Source organism: Xiphophorus couchianus, chromosome 6 (assembly GCF_001444195.1).
Source record: "Xiphophorus couchianus chromosome 6, X_couchianus-1.0, whole genome shotgun sequence".
NCBI classification, from domain to species: Eukaryota; Metazoa; Chordata; class Actinopteri; order Cyprinodontiformes; family Poeciliidae; genus Xiphophorus; species Xiphophorus couchianus.
The window spans coordinates 29,752,709-29,766,594 of record NC_040233.1 but is presented as its reverse complement, the minus strand read 5'-3'; the positions used below and the strand labels follow the sequence as shown (position 1 = coordinate 29,766,594).

The following is a 13,886-nucleotide window of genomic DNA, read 5'->3' as shown; positions in this document are numbered from 1 at the left end:
TAGTTTATTATTATTATTATTATTATTATTATTATTATTATTATTATTATTATTATGTGCTGTTGTGCTTTGTCAGGATTGGTACAGCTCGGGAGGAGGAGCCTTGTTACGTCATCAGCCTTCAATCACACGCCAAAGCGGTTCCTCGCGCTTCCACACTCTTTACCACGCGCGGCTGGAGCAGAGAGAGAGACGATGCCGCTGGAGGACTGACCACCGCCGGCTCCCTTTCTGCCCGGTGCCGCCTCGTGTTCCGAGCAGACACTTCGCTGCGCAGCTGCATAGAAATGAGCCCAATGGCAGGTTGAATGAGAGCGGCCGCCGTGGAGGCTGCAGACCGACGCGCTTCGCTGAAAGGAGGCGAGGAGGGGGAGGGGGACGCTCGGCCGTCTTGTAAGAGGATAAAGAAAGGACGAAAAGGGAAAGCGAGCTATTTTTAAGGCGGACTGTTTCGGTGACGCCATGAGCAGCGGAGCGGACGAGAGCTCGGTGCGGGTTGCCCTGAGGTAAGGAGGCAGAGGAGAGGACCCTCCTCTGGAGAGATGCTCATCTGTCACACCTGCTAGGATCTGCACTATTCCTGCTTCAGCATCCCACTATGTGGACACTGCACCCTAACCTGGATTTACACTTCTAAATCCATTTGTATTCAATTCAAAGTGCTTTATTTTACAGTTGGCATCATAAATCATAGCTTATCTGCATTACGAAGATCCTAGTGTATGTTAATATGGAGCTACTCCTTTTCAGTTTTGGCCTGTGGAGTGGATTTATGAATGAAAATCTTAGGTGCTGGGGGATTAGGCCCATGCAGGTTGTCTCTTGTGCTCGGATTAGATTGTAATATGAGGATGGAGGATTACCCAGTGCTTTTGATCGCCTCAAATAGATCAGACCACTCAGCAGTGGTCCCTGGATCTACTTAATCTGTTTCTTTGTTTGTAGGCTTTTTTCTATTGTGTATTCCTACAGTGTTTGTGGTTATGTTTTGATCTACTGGCGGTGCGCTTTCCCCCCCTGCCCCCTGATCTGACCTTTGCCCCTTATTTGCTTGTCACTGACAGCAGACTCAACTAAATCCTATCTATGCTTATCTGTAAAAAAAAAAAAAAAAATAACACACAAGAAAAATAACATAAAGAAATGACATGACCTCCCCGAATGCGAGTTTGTTTGCAAACATGGGTGTGTTTGTATTGGAAAAGACGAGCTGCAACGTCATGTGATCTGAGTGGAAGAGAGAGGACAAAAGCTGCTCCCTCTCATGTTTCTCGTCCCCCGCTTCGCTTGCCTTTTCTCGTTATTTTGCATTCAGACTTTGACCCAGAGCCATGTTTGCTAAGCCAACTCGGTTTACAAGCCGGCCTCTCTCTCTCTCTTTCTCCGTCTTAGATAATAAATAATCCATAATAAGCAACCTGATTTCATCAGTGCAAGACAACCTTCAAAAGCAAGAACCCTTTTACTAGCTTAAGGTTGTGACAATTTTCCTTGTGAAAATAACTTATTTCAGTGACTCTTGCTATTGTGTACTCAAACAAGCTTCTCGCAGCGTCACAAAATAGACTGATGAACATGTTTATTTATGTAATTTGCATCATTTGAATTTTAATCTTTAATGTTTTTTATTCATGTTTTAGTTCAGCAAAAGCTACCACATAATTCTCAAGTGTGAATCTCAATCTCACTGGACGGAGATCATCTGTCATCACAAATTTTGAAGTCTCGTCTCAGACTCTTAATTTCATAAGCTTTAACTAGACCATTCTGACACAGGAATATGTAGCTGCAGCTATGTGTGTTGCCTCTAGCAGGTTTTTTGTTGTTGTTGTTGTTCAAGTTTAGCCTCCTCTGATCAGTTCATGTAAACGAATATAATTCATCGCAATGACATTTGTTGCAAAGTGACTCAGTGAGTAATTGTAAGGCGATTTAAAGACTCAAAGCCAGTATGATCTTGTCTGAGGTCAGCAGTGTCTGAAAATGCTTTGTCATTGAGCTAAACACACACTTGCATGCACACGTACACACACACACACACACACACACAAGGTAATCCACTTCATGGTATCCTGACCTTACCCTATAACGGTACGGAGATGGATCACCGCAGCTTCATAATAAAACACACTAGACTGCAGAAACTAATCCAACATTTTTGATTAATCGAAAGAAAAAAAAAATTGATAGATACGATAAAAGATAGGAACATTTTGTAAGCTCTGTGAGAATATCACAACAGGCTAACAAAAAAATGCTAAAGCTTGCATCTGTTTTGCAGCTTCACGCCAATACGAAGTTTATAGAGTCTATACTTCATATTGTTAATTAGTACAAGACATGCAGTACTTAGACTGAGATAAGGAAATTCTAAAAGCTAAATTAGATGATGCTATTCACACCACGCTTTAGCATCTCAGCCACAATCACAGTGGTTCCCAAAGTGTGGGGTGCGACCCCTAGGCAGGGCGTGGGAAGCTGTATGGATGAATGAAAAAAAAAAAAAACAGTTACACAAACGTGTTTACTGTAAAGATGGTATGTAGTGTGTTTTGTTGCAGCCTGAAGTGTGAAATAAACTTCAGTGGAGTTTGAAAACAAAATATGTGTATGGGTTTATGCACACACAATCAACTGTGTGTGCCCAGTTGATTTTTATTTTCTTTTTTGGGGGGATTTTATTGTAATCTATAGGGGTGCCCAGAAAATCTCTGGGAACCACTGCACTATCAGATGTAGGCATTCAGCTCACTTAATAAATGATTGATGTACAGATTGTGAATGTATGATGCTTAATATATTATTAACGTATATTAGAACTATATTATTCCACCGAATATTGTACCTCAGTTGTAATATTACAGAACCTGATATTACAATGACAGCAGTCCTAATTGAAATAAATGGAAACCCATTTTAATGTAGTCAAAAAGAGATGAGGCAAAATGTGAATTTATTTTTATTTAACTTTCATATTTTACATAAACATCAAATCATCGGCCAAGGCAAATTTGCAGTTCATTCACTCCCCACAACTCAAATAGTGCAAGCAAAGCATGTGCCCCCCAATGATGACATCACTTCCCATATATGGTAGGGGTGAGGGTTTCTGACATTGGCCTAATAAAAAATTGTGTTAAAATGTTTTTAAAAATGTTGCTCCTCAAACGAACTTATCAGATTTTGACACAGTGCATCCTACACCTGTCCTGTGTTAGGAGATTAAAATGTCTTAAAACATTTTTTAAAAATTGGTTTCTGAGGAGATGAGACAAAACTAGGGCTGCACCAATACCAAAATTTGGGCCGATATCGATATCCGATATTTATATTTGTGTTATGGCCAATATTTACCAATATTATGTATATTTCAACACGGTTTTGACACCTTTAAAAAAAAAACAATCAGAAACGGTTAAAAATAAATATCGGTTGTTCATATTGGCCAAGTTTTATTTTTTTGGTCAATAAAAAATGACTAATATCGGCTGATACCAATGTAGGTGCTGATATATTGTGCATCACTGGACAAACTCATATGGACTTTCAATGGATTCTCTCTTTAGCATCATATAGCTACTACTGACCTGAGTTAATGTTAGGTATGGCCATAATCTGTGTTTAAGACTGTTGAGACACACTGGCAATATCTGTCAGCAGATGCATTAATACATTTTGGAATGGTGCTTTCATAGTTATTTAGATTATTATTATGTTGTTTCTTCTGCTTAACAGTTAAATCAACACAGATGGAGACTGATGACAAACAGTTTGGTGTCATAACAAAGAAAACCAAGTGTAAATCAAAGTAAATACAGTAACGTGTGTTTCTTAAATTTGTAAGACCTCGAAAAGAACATGTCATCCTTTAAATTGACGACGTTGTCATTTGCATTCAGCGCCTAATAAATCGCTCATCTCATTCCTCTGTAAGCCCCAAACCTCACCTCCACGTCGGTGTTTTCATCACAGCTAATCGTCATGGACACATTCTAATTATTCCAAACCTTTGTAGCTAGTGAATCTGGTCTTCTCTGCCATATGGAGTTGGTCGGGCTCAGCTAGCAGGCCGCTTGCGTCTTCCTGCCTCAACTTGCACGACTAATGCCGTCTTTTAACAAGTTCCGTAATCTGCCATCCCAAGACCACGGTGATGAATCGCTTTATCGTCTTTTCTTTTTTTGTTTCAGGTGTGATAACGGACAAAAGGAGAGGGCAACATTGTACACAAAGGGAAGGCCCCAAATTTTGATTTGTTAGTGGAAAAATGATCTCTCCTCATGTGTCCTGACAATAGTATTAATGCTTAAATCCTATTGGGAATCTCAATTGTAGCATTTCTTCTGCCTACCTTGATGACAGAGAACAATTATGTTGCTATGTTACACCTACCTGACTTCACTGTCTCTGATAGTAACTCCCCCTTAGCAACTTTAGGTGTTTTGCTACTTGCGTATTTGTGTCTATCTTTTGTTTTACTGTTAGACACACCTCTCTTTTATTTAATTAAATATTGGAAAGAGGCAGATAGTGGCGAGACGAGGCTTTTGAAATCAAAACTTACCTGTTATCAAGTAGATTATATCAGTAACCTTAAGTAATCTCTAAGTGGCACAATAATTGCACTTTATCATATTGTCAAATGTATTGATGTTAATTGATATCTGGAGTCAACAGTAGATTGACGTTAAACTTATTTTTTTAGGGGTTCAAACATTATTATTAAGAATTTATCACGATAACACTAAACACGAATTTTATTAGAATAATGTGTTTCCCCTGGTTCTGAATTTAAAACTAGTTCTTAAAAAAAGTATAGACCTATTTATTTTGTCGACAGGATTATGTGTAAATGAGACGAGCATGCAAAGTGCAACAAATTGACCAAATATACCTTGACTATTTTTTGTGCTAGCTGTTGTTAGCTGCTAGCTGCTGTTAGCATTGTACAACAGCTAGGTTTAAAGCAACTTCTATAACAGGTTCAAAGCAAACGTCTGTAACCAGCAAAAAAAAAAAAAAATTTTCAAGATGAGATTTTAAACTAGGAAAGGAACAAATGTTTGTTTATATGACACGATCGGTAAAGTTGTGGTATGAAGAAGGTGCACTTGTCAAGTCTAGAGTTTGAATATTTTGATACACTCTTTATCAAGTACAACACAAATACCCTAGATTCACACAAATAATAAGAACCTAGAGCTTAACGAATGGGAAGCATTGGCCAGAACTTGGTTGTTTTTACTCCTCATCTGGAAGAAATCCCTCTTCAAACGTGACATTTTTATGAAGAAGAAAGACCTCTTGGCTCTGGCAAAAAAGCTGCATGTGCACATGTATGTTCTTTGCACACATGCATAATCTGCTGTTCGTCCAGGAAAATCCATCCTAAATATTCATGAAGGAAGTCAAGCGAACTGAGACACAAAAGCAAAGCAAGCAGCAAGCCAGCTGCCAGCTGATGCCATGTGATATTCCCCCCTCAGAGACATTCGATAACAAAGGTTAATTTATTATGGATTCCACTTATAACTAGAAGACTTTGTGGTAGGCTTTAGAAATTCATCATTTTTTAAATACTGCTTTCTTCATCTCTAAATGAGCCTTGCATTCCTATATTACAGCTATCCTGTTATCTCTGTCTTTCTAAGCATTTTCTGCATTTGAGTTCTTCTCACACACATGAGTCATGATTAGGTCACGCTGCCCTTGTGAGAGAAATGTTTTCCATGAAGCTACAAAGAGTGCTGGAGGCCAAACAATGTATGCGTCCTTTGTCGCTGCCAATCCAGGGATCATCCACCACGCTATCCTTGCTCCTCCACCTCTCTCTCCTTCCTGCTGGGTGACCTTTAGCCAAAGAACCACTCAGTGCTCTGACAACGGAATGGGTCCTGTCAAAGTCGCTGGTGTGCTCAGTGAAGGGACAGCGGTCAGTCACCACACCAAAGGAAACCAAAAGACGGCCTCAGCGGAAATAAATCTCCCTCTTTTTCTTCCCGGGTTTTCCACTCCATTTTGCGTCATTCCCAGATTCCCTCTGTGACTGCCGTTTCCAGATCAACTCCGGAGTTCATAGTCTTCTTGAGTGACGGTGAAACACTCCCAAACAGTGTTGACGAGATGTTAAATTATGTTTAATTTCATTTGCTTGACCATAATTCTGATGCTTCTATACTAACCTACTCTACCCAGCTGAAAAGCGCGTCTGTAAAGAACTTGTTTCAGCTTGAGTGATCCAATGAACTGGCCCTTGATGTCAAGACCAGCAGCAGGACAATAGAGACTGTTACTGAGATGCACTCCCACTGGATTGTGGTCGGTTACAGCACTTAACATCTCTGGATTTATGTCTTTCTGGTTTCCCTTCTTCTCCCTCCAAGGCAGCCATCAGACAAAAAAATTTATTACACAAGTCCTAGTCCATAACCATAAGAATAAAAATACATGAGCGCCTGCTGGCTAAATGACACATATGCTTTTTCCTATATGTGGTTGTTACGTAAGCGAGCTTCCCTTAAGAGATTCGTCAGGCAATCTCCGGCTATTATGGTATGAGCGATGGGTGGGTTTTATTGGTCTCTGCTCTGTTCTTGACCAATTTTCCCAATAATGAGTCTAGTTTCTCAGGTACTGGAGTGCAAACGTAGCCTTACTGCCTTACTATTCGCATTGCCGTTGACAGGATGATTTGATGTCTTCATCTCCAAATGAGCCTTGCTTTCTTACCCCTCTACCTGCCGCTGTGGTACATAAACTACAGTCCATCTTTAAAGACTAATATCCATTCCTATATATTGATCATGATGCTTTCTGAAGGTCTTCAGCTCCCTAGTTGTTTAGAACAAAACACTAGTGTTTGTGCTCTCTGCTTGAACTAAGAGCCAAACCCAATTTAGGTAAATGCCACACTACTTAGACTACATGTTGTAGTCTGAGTTCAACATTGAGCAGTTGACATATAATGAGATAGAGCTCCAGTTATTCAATAATAGGGTTTTATTACAAACATGTTTGTGAACTTGGACACATCTATTTGCCAAATTGTGCCTGATTTATGGCCTTATAAACATTGGGCTATGATGATGTCAGGTGATGATGTGCTTGTAAGTTTTTTTTCGGAGCCTCCGAAGGAACAGTCTTGTTTTCTGCTGCCTTTTGGGCTCAGATGTACCTTTCTATTTCTGGCCAGGCTTTCTGTGTCGTCAGCTGGACACAAACTGGAGCGTAAACAAAATCTTAAGGGTTAGGTCGCAGAGGCCCTGAATCAGGACTCAAAGCACTCATTCTTGTTAACGTTGGTGATAGGCGATCCTAAGGGGAATGGCTGCAAGTCTAGGGAATTGATGGTTTGGATTGTTGTCAATAGAAACTGCTGTCAGCAAGCAAACTGATGGTGCGTTATTCAAGATGGATGACATCAGCGGTCAGGTGGCAGTTGGCTGATTTCCATTTTTCCCCTAATCTGTACTTATCAAGAGAGAGCAAACAAATGACTTCATAAGTGATTTATAGATTCATAAGCTTAAAGCTTCCAAGTTTGATCATGTAGGACGTATAATGATATCATACAGTTGAAACCAGATATCTACATACACAGAATAAAAAGACACATGCACCCAAAAGGATTGTTCCAAGTCTTTAAGCGACAATTATCCCTAGTACTGAACAACTGTATGTTGACTTAGGAATTTGAAGAAAGTTACAAAATAAATTGCTAATAGAAAGGTGCATTTAGAAGTAGAAGTCATTTTTGATAATTCTGAGGGTGCATTCACACCAGCCCTGTTTGGTGCGCTTTAATCGAACTTAAATTGGAATATTATGTATATTTATGTACACACCTTTCTTTCATGTTCCTGCTGCGTAATTTTCTTGTTATCTCAAGCTGTGGTGTAAATGAGGTGCAGTCAAATCTGCCTTGACTGATGCACAGGTATAATTTGGAATTAACTTGTTTATTTTACAGCTTATTAAAACAGCTTGAAAGGGGCTTTGTAAAATCTATGTAAAGCCAAATCGACCATAAAAAGGTGGTGTCAGTTTGTGCTTATATTTCAAACTTTTACCACAGAGAAACTGCCACTAGAGTGCTGAAAAGGAGAAAGAAGTTGCGCAAGTTAGAACCGGCTGTTTTCCAAAACAAACGCAGAGAAGACGAAGGGTATGGAAAATGGAGCAGAAGCAGAGCGGACTGGGTTTTGTAGAGGTCAAGTAATATGATTATTTCTTTTGGCTAGCGCCCTTTCAACATAATCTACACATCAACCGTCTCTCAGGCTCATATAATGAAATATCTTTTTAACATTTACATTTTCTCCTCTTATGGACCTCCGCAAAACTTTGACAATCATAACCAATCCCAAAAGAACCCATACATACACATGCCTGACTAATAAGCATGTGACACAACTTTGTGATCTGACCTGTCACAGTCACAAGTTTTGCTGGACGATGAATTGTCCCAGAGGTTATTGCGATAGATGATAATATTGTTTTGAGACCAATTTTAAGTAATATAGTGGCAGTGCCATAATAATGCAAGGCCACATTCGTAAAGATCAAAAAATTTTAAATTCTGATGAACATTTAACACTGGATGTGGAAGACATTTTAAGTATCCAAAATAAATTAACAAAACAACAGAAACAGCTAAATAGAATGAATTATAACGACTCTGGAATCAAAATTGACCTTCAAAAAAAGGGCTAGTTGAGACCAAAGCACCAGACTGAAGACTTTTGTCACCCAGCCTTTGGTAGAAAGACAGAAATAAACAATGCAAATGGAAATGATTGAGTCTGTTTTAATGTATCATGCGATCAATTGACTTCTTTCTTATTGCGACAGGCGTATTTGGATTGTTTCCAGTCATTCCTGCTGCATGTACTCGCCTCCGCTCTAGGTTCACCTGTGATGTAGCCTCGTTTTATTAGATGGCGGACAGAGATTCTTGATGTTGTCGGGTGTCTTTTTGTTTTTGTCTTTGTTGTGATGAAAACAACCACTCAGATCGGGCGTGTATTCCTGGTAGAATGATCCTCGTTCCTGTGGTTTCCTTTGTGTAGCCGCTCTTTCTCTTTCTGCAAACATATCTTTATTCTGAAAGTTAAAAAAAAATAGTGTTGCTATGGTTTCAGTGCAGACTCGGCTTAAACAATAACTCTTTGATTTATTACTGTCACTGCGAGCAGCCATGAGTACCACCGTTATTATTCTGGATTAAAGTCCTGTGTTGAGTTTTTGGGAAGGTGGCCAAAAGGGGATTATTGTACATTCAACCCTGTAATGCCTTAAATCACTCAACTAAATCACCGCCTGCTCAGATCACCTGAGCCCTCTGGCTGTAATGCTACAGTCAATTTCACTGGGGACAATGTGGCTTAATGAGCCCTTTTGAACACGTTTGCCTGTGATTTGAAGTGTTGGAGGTAAAGCAACTGAACGTTTTTCCTCTACAGAGACCACCACAGTTAAACCACAAAAATGATTGCACTTTGGGAGTGGCAAAGTGCTAAACTGATTATTTATTTATACTAATTAAAGTAAAATATAGTTGTGCAGTTATTCAAATGGAGATATTGTGAAAACTATTTTCAAATTTAGTTTGGGATTGAGAGCTTATTTAAATACACCGTGAAACAATTTTTTTCTTATCCATGTGGATTTCTTAAAAAAAATGTAGATGTAGACTTTGTGAGAAGATTAAGTGGATTTTGGATAAGTTTATACTATTTATACTATTATGGCTCCCCACTCAGGGTGGTATCAAAACCAGGGCAGCAAAGGGATTCAGAATTGTTTTCTCTCTTCTTTTGTTTATTTCTATGTCTTAATTTGTCTAAGCTGAAAGTCTCTGGACACCCTGAACTCAAAATATTGTTTATTTGTTAAAAACAAAACAAAAAACTCAAAATATGAACTTTAACTAAAAAATATAAAGTAGTGTCATTGGCCCCTCTCCTGTTGTCGTCAGTGCTGTGTAATCCCCGGGAGGCTCCTTTTGAAGAGATATGCTCTGAAGTCTCTCAAACACACACATGCACACACACAGTGACCTCTCTGTAGATCACTTTTGTGTTCACGCTCCCATTCTCCTTTTCAGAAACACACACCCACACACACACACACACACACACGCCCTCACACTCATTTGGACAAAGGGAGAGACTTTTATGCTTTTCATTACTTCCAAAGACTCATAGTTTGGTGAATGTCAGTCTTTTTTTAATGTAAACACACACAAGTGTACAGTACACACAAGTACTGCACATAGAGTATAAAGCAATGCATAATGGCCTCTCTTTCTCTTCCATCTCATATATAGCTTTAACATCTGCCAGCTGAAAGGCACAAAAGCAGTAATTTAACCAAAGTTCTCAGGTGTCTGCTTGTGTTTTGAGTTTATTTCCATTTATTTATTTATTTGGGTTTAATATAGCCTAGAAAAAAACAGGATTTAGAGCCAGAAATTTTGCTCTCTACTATTATATCAACAGCCGAATTGGGTTTCAGACTTGTTTTTGTTTAAAAATTAAACTTTATTCTGAATTTTAATTCTCTGAACACATCTAAATGTGTTTTCTTCTGACAAGCTATGTGTTTAGTTTTAAAAACTGGGTCAAGCTATGATACAATAAGAACGCTTGTTTTTTAAGCAAACGGAGCAATTTCTTAATGAAATCCAGGGCGGGACTGTTTGCTTAGAGCTCACTTCTCGCTCACTCCCTCAGTACTGAACACTGAGAGGTCTGTGTATGGGAGTATGCTGGCACTGCAGGGTTTTCCACATGTATAAAGACACACATTACACAGTAGCTGCCCTCATCTGCCTTCCCCTCTTGTAAATAGGTACACTTTAGTCATCACTCCCACAATAGTCTGTCGTGGTGTTCTATACTCTCTTTTTATGTTTTTTTTAAACAAGTCCTTAATTAAATGTTGCTTTTTTTTTTTTTTTAGCAATTTAGAAAAATATATGATTCACTGTTACTTTAATTTATTCTAGCTCCTTTGGTTCATTATTAATTTCATTTGTTGTGTTTACTCCTAACTAGAAATTGTTAGCATGCTAATACATTGAAGTTTGTTTTTTAATCCTATTACTAAATAGATGCCTGGCTGTAATTTTTCATAATAGCTAGTGATGAATACAAAAATATTATCGGTGGATCTCTAAATTTTTTTTGAAAAGCTAGAAACCTCATTATTTATGTGTTTTGTGCTAATTGTTAGCATGCTAACAGATTGAAGTTTTTGTTTTTATCTTATTTAACAGGAAACAAACAAAACTTTTATGCTAGCTAGTGTAAAATAAAACTTCTGAGCTTTATTTTACACTAGCTAGTTATAAGACACAAAATATAATCAGTTTATCACTAATTTTTTGTAAAAGCAGAAACCTCATTATCATTGTGTTTTGTAATAATAGTTAGCATGCTAACACATTGAAGTTTGTTTTTATTTTAACACTTAATAAATGCCTGGCCACATTTTATTTGATACTAGCTAGTGATAGATACAAAACTCTTGATATTTAGTTTTTAAATTGAAATTTAATAGGCTCCTGAACGGGCTTTATTTTAGTCTCGTAATTGGGACAAACATTTTTTTTGTTTATCTCATGAAGTAGCTAAAAGAAAGCTAATGTTACGCACTGGCTTGAAATTGTTAGCATGCTAACACTTTAAACTTTTACCAACATGTTAGTAACAGGCTGAATTCATACAAAATCTGATCTTATATTGTATTCTGTTTTATTTGGGAGTTGAAACTTAGGAGTGACCTTCTGCTGAAGCTAAATGTGTGGATAAATCAGGAGGATTTAGCAGAGCAGCTGGTAGATTATGTTTATGTAATAATACTACAATTTCCAAGTCATTTGGTCAGCAGTGATGGCACAGAAAAAGAAATAGTTCACCACATTGTCGCTTGTAGTACTTTTCTTTTTTTTTAAGTGCTAGCTCAAAGTTAACATAAATCATGCTTTCAGGAAATTTGTAGTATTTTATTTATGGCTTTAAGTTCTTAATGGTTACTTGTACAGTTAAAATGTCTCTTCTCCTCTCTTTTTTATTTCTAGGATCCGTCCTCAGCTGGCTAAGGAGAAAATTGAGGGCTGCCACATCTGTACGTATGTGATGCCCGGAGAACCTCAAGTGGTCCTCGGTAAGGACAAAGCCTTCACCTTTGACCACGTGTTTGACATGGACACGCAACAGGGGAGCATCTACACCCACTGCACAGAGAAACTCATCGAGGGTTGCTTCGAGGGCTACAACGCCACCATCTTTGCGTACGGACAGGTTGGTCAGCTGACATCTCTCGGTCGGGCATGCCTGCGCGAGTTTCAGTGCAAATAACGCAGGGCGCGCGCGCGCTCAGGCATCACCGTCTGAGGATTTCTCAAGTTTGTATCGCTCAAGGTAATGGAGCTACTTCAAGAATCCACAGATATTTGGCAGTGCAGGGCATGAAGCTGATTTTATGCCTCACCACCTCAGCCGGAGCAGCTTGACATGTTTTAACCTGCCCTGAACACCACAGCTTCAAATTGGCTCACTTGCATTAGCCTGAGAGGGAGAGATGGAGGAAGGAGTCTATTACTCAATCAAAGCAAAGTGAGGACAATCTTATCTCATACTCGAGCACAGAAGTAAGCTCCAAAGTAAAAACATATCCTGGAGACATTGAACGCTTGCTGCACTAACCTGTCTGTGGACAGCTCTGGGATTTCCCAGGAGGATCAATAACTCATGTCTGCAGCTACTGACGCTGCTGCAGCAGTGGCACAAGTTTTCATAGTTTACTGTATTTCCTTCAGTCAATGAATGAATCCCTATGGAAGCACTAGAGGAAAGAAGTTTCGGTGGTTTTAAAAAAAAAAAAAGAAAATCTGTCTTTAATTTAAGCTGTCCGAGTAAACAGGACAATTTCTGTTGAGTGCCTTTTTTTGCCTTTTTGCGTGTAAACTGTGCCCAGTTATGCCTGCATACTTTCTCAGAGCTGTAGGACTATTGCAAAAAGAATAATTTATGAACCATCAATTACGTTTCTACATTTTTCTTATTTTATTTGACTCTAGTTCTCATTTTCAGAGGCATGGAGAATGTTTATATTTTAAGACCTGCTTCTTTGCTCCATTGTTTATTATAATAAACAGATGAACATCAGTTTTCCATGTAGAAAAGCTCTTTTATTAAAGATACACATCTCTCCATTAACGTATTTGTTACTCTATCTGTAAATCTTTCCGTCCAATTTATCTACTAATTCCCTGGTCCGTCTATCCAACCACCAGTCTGTCTGTCCATTGATCAAGCATTCAGTAAGAAAACATTCTGCTGTGTCCTTTGAACTATTGGTCGATCAGTCTGTCCAATACAACATTCCATCCAAACATTGATTAATCTGTCTGTCCTTCATGACATTCGTCTCTCCAGCCAACAGTACTTCTATTGATTTATCTACTAATCCAACATTCCATTGTTGTCTTTAATCTATTCATTGATCCACCGATTGATCTGTTTCAACAACCCATTTGTCTATCAGTCCAACGGTTCCAACTTTTGATCTGTTTCAGTGTAACCACAAATTCTTGTCTCCCTTATCAGTCGATCCATCAGTTTTTCCATTCACCGCTTTCCTTCCTTCCTTCCTCCCTTGCAGTGTCAGCTTGTTTGTAGGTTTCATATCTAAGGCCTCACCTCTGTAGAATTATCTGCAATGAATGAAAAAGCCAATCAAATGAAGTTTGTGCATATAGGTTTAGAAAGATAAGCAGTTGAACAAAGGACTTCTCAAAAAAAACCAAAGGCAATCCTGAAAGTACAGTTTTTCTGGGTCAGAAATTGATTGGGAAATCTGGAGACATGAGTTTGGAAAAG

General features: G+C 38.6%; 1 protein-coding gene across 3 annotated transcripts in view; it reads left to right on the top strand.

Annotated features, from left to right (window-relative positions):
- Window positions 1–115: 115 nt before the first annotated feature.
- The window catches only part of LOC114146729 (kinesin-like protein KIF21A), a 33,025-nt gene continuing 19,254 nt past the window's right edge, over window positions 116–13,886 (top strand). For 2 of the 3 annotated variants that reach the window (XM_028021038.1, XM_028021037.1), the window contains exons 1-2: window positions 117–506; window positions 12,083–12,305. In XM_028021038.1, coding sequence (XP_027876839.1) covers window positions 463–506; window positions 12,083–12,305 — 267 coding nt within the window. In that variant the 5' untranslated portion in view covers window positions 117–462. Of the gene's footprint in view, window positions 507–12,082; window positions 12,306–13,886 lie in introns of all 3 variants that reach the window. The other variant, XM_028021036.1, reaches the window with a different exon arrangement.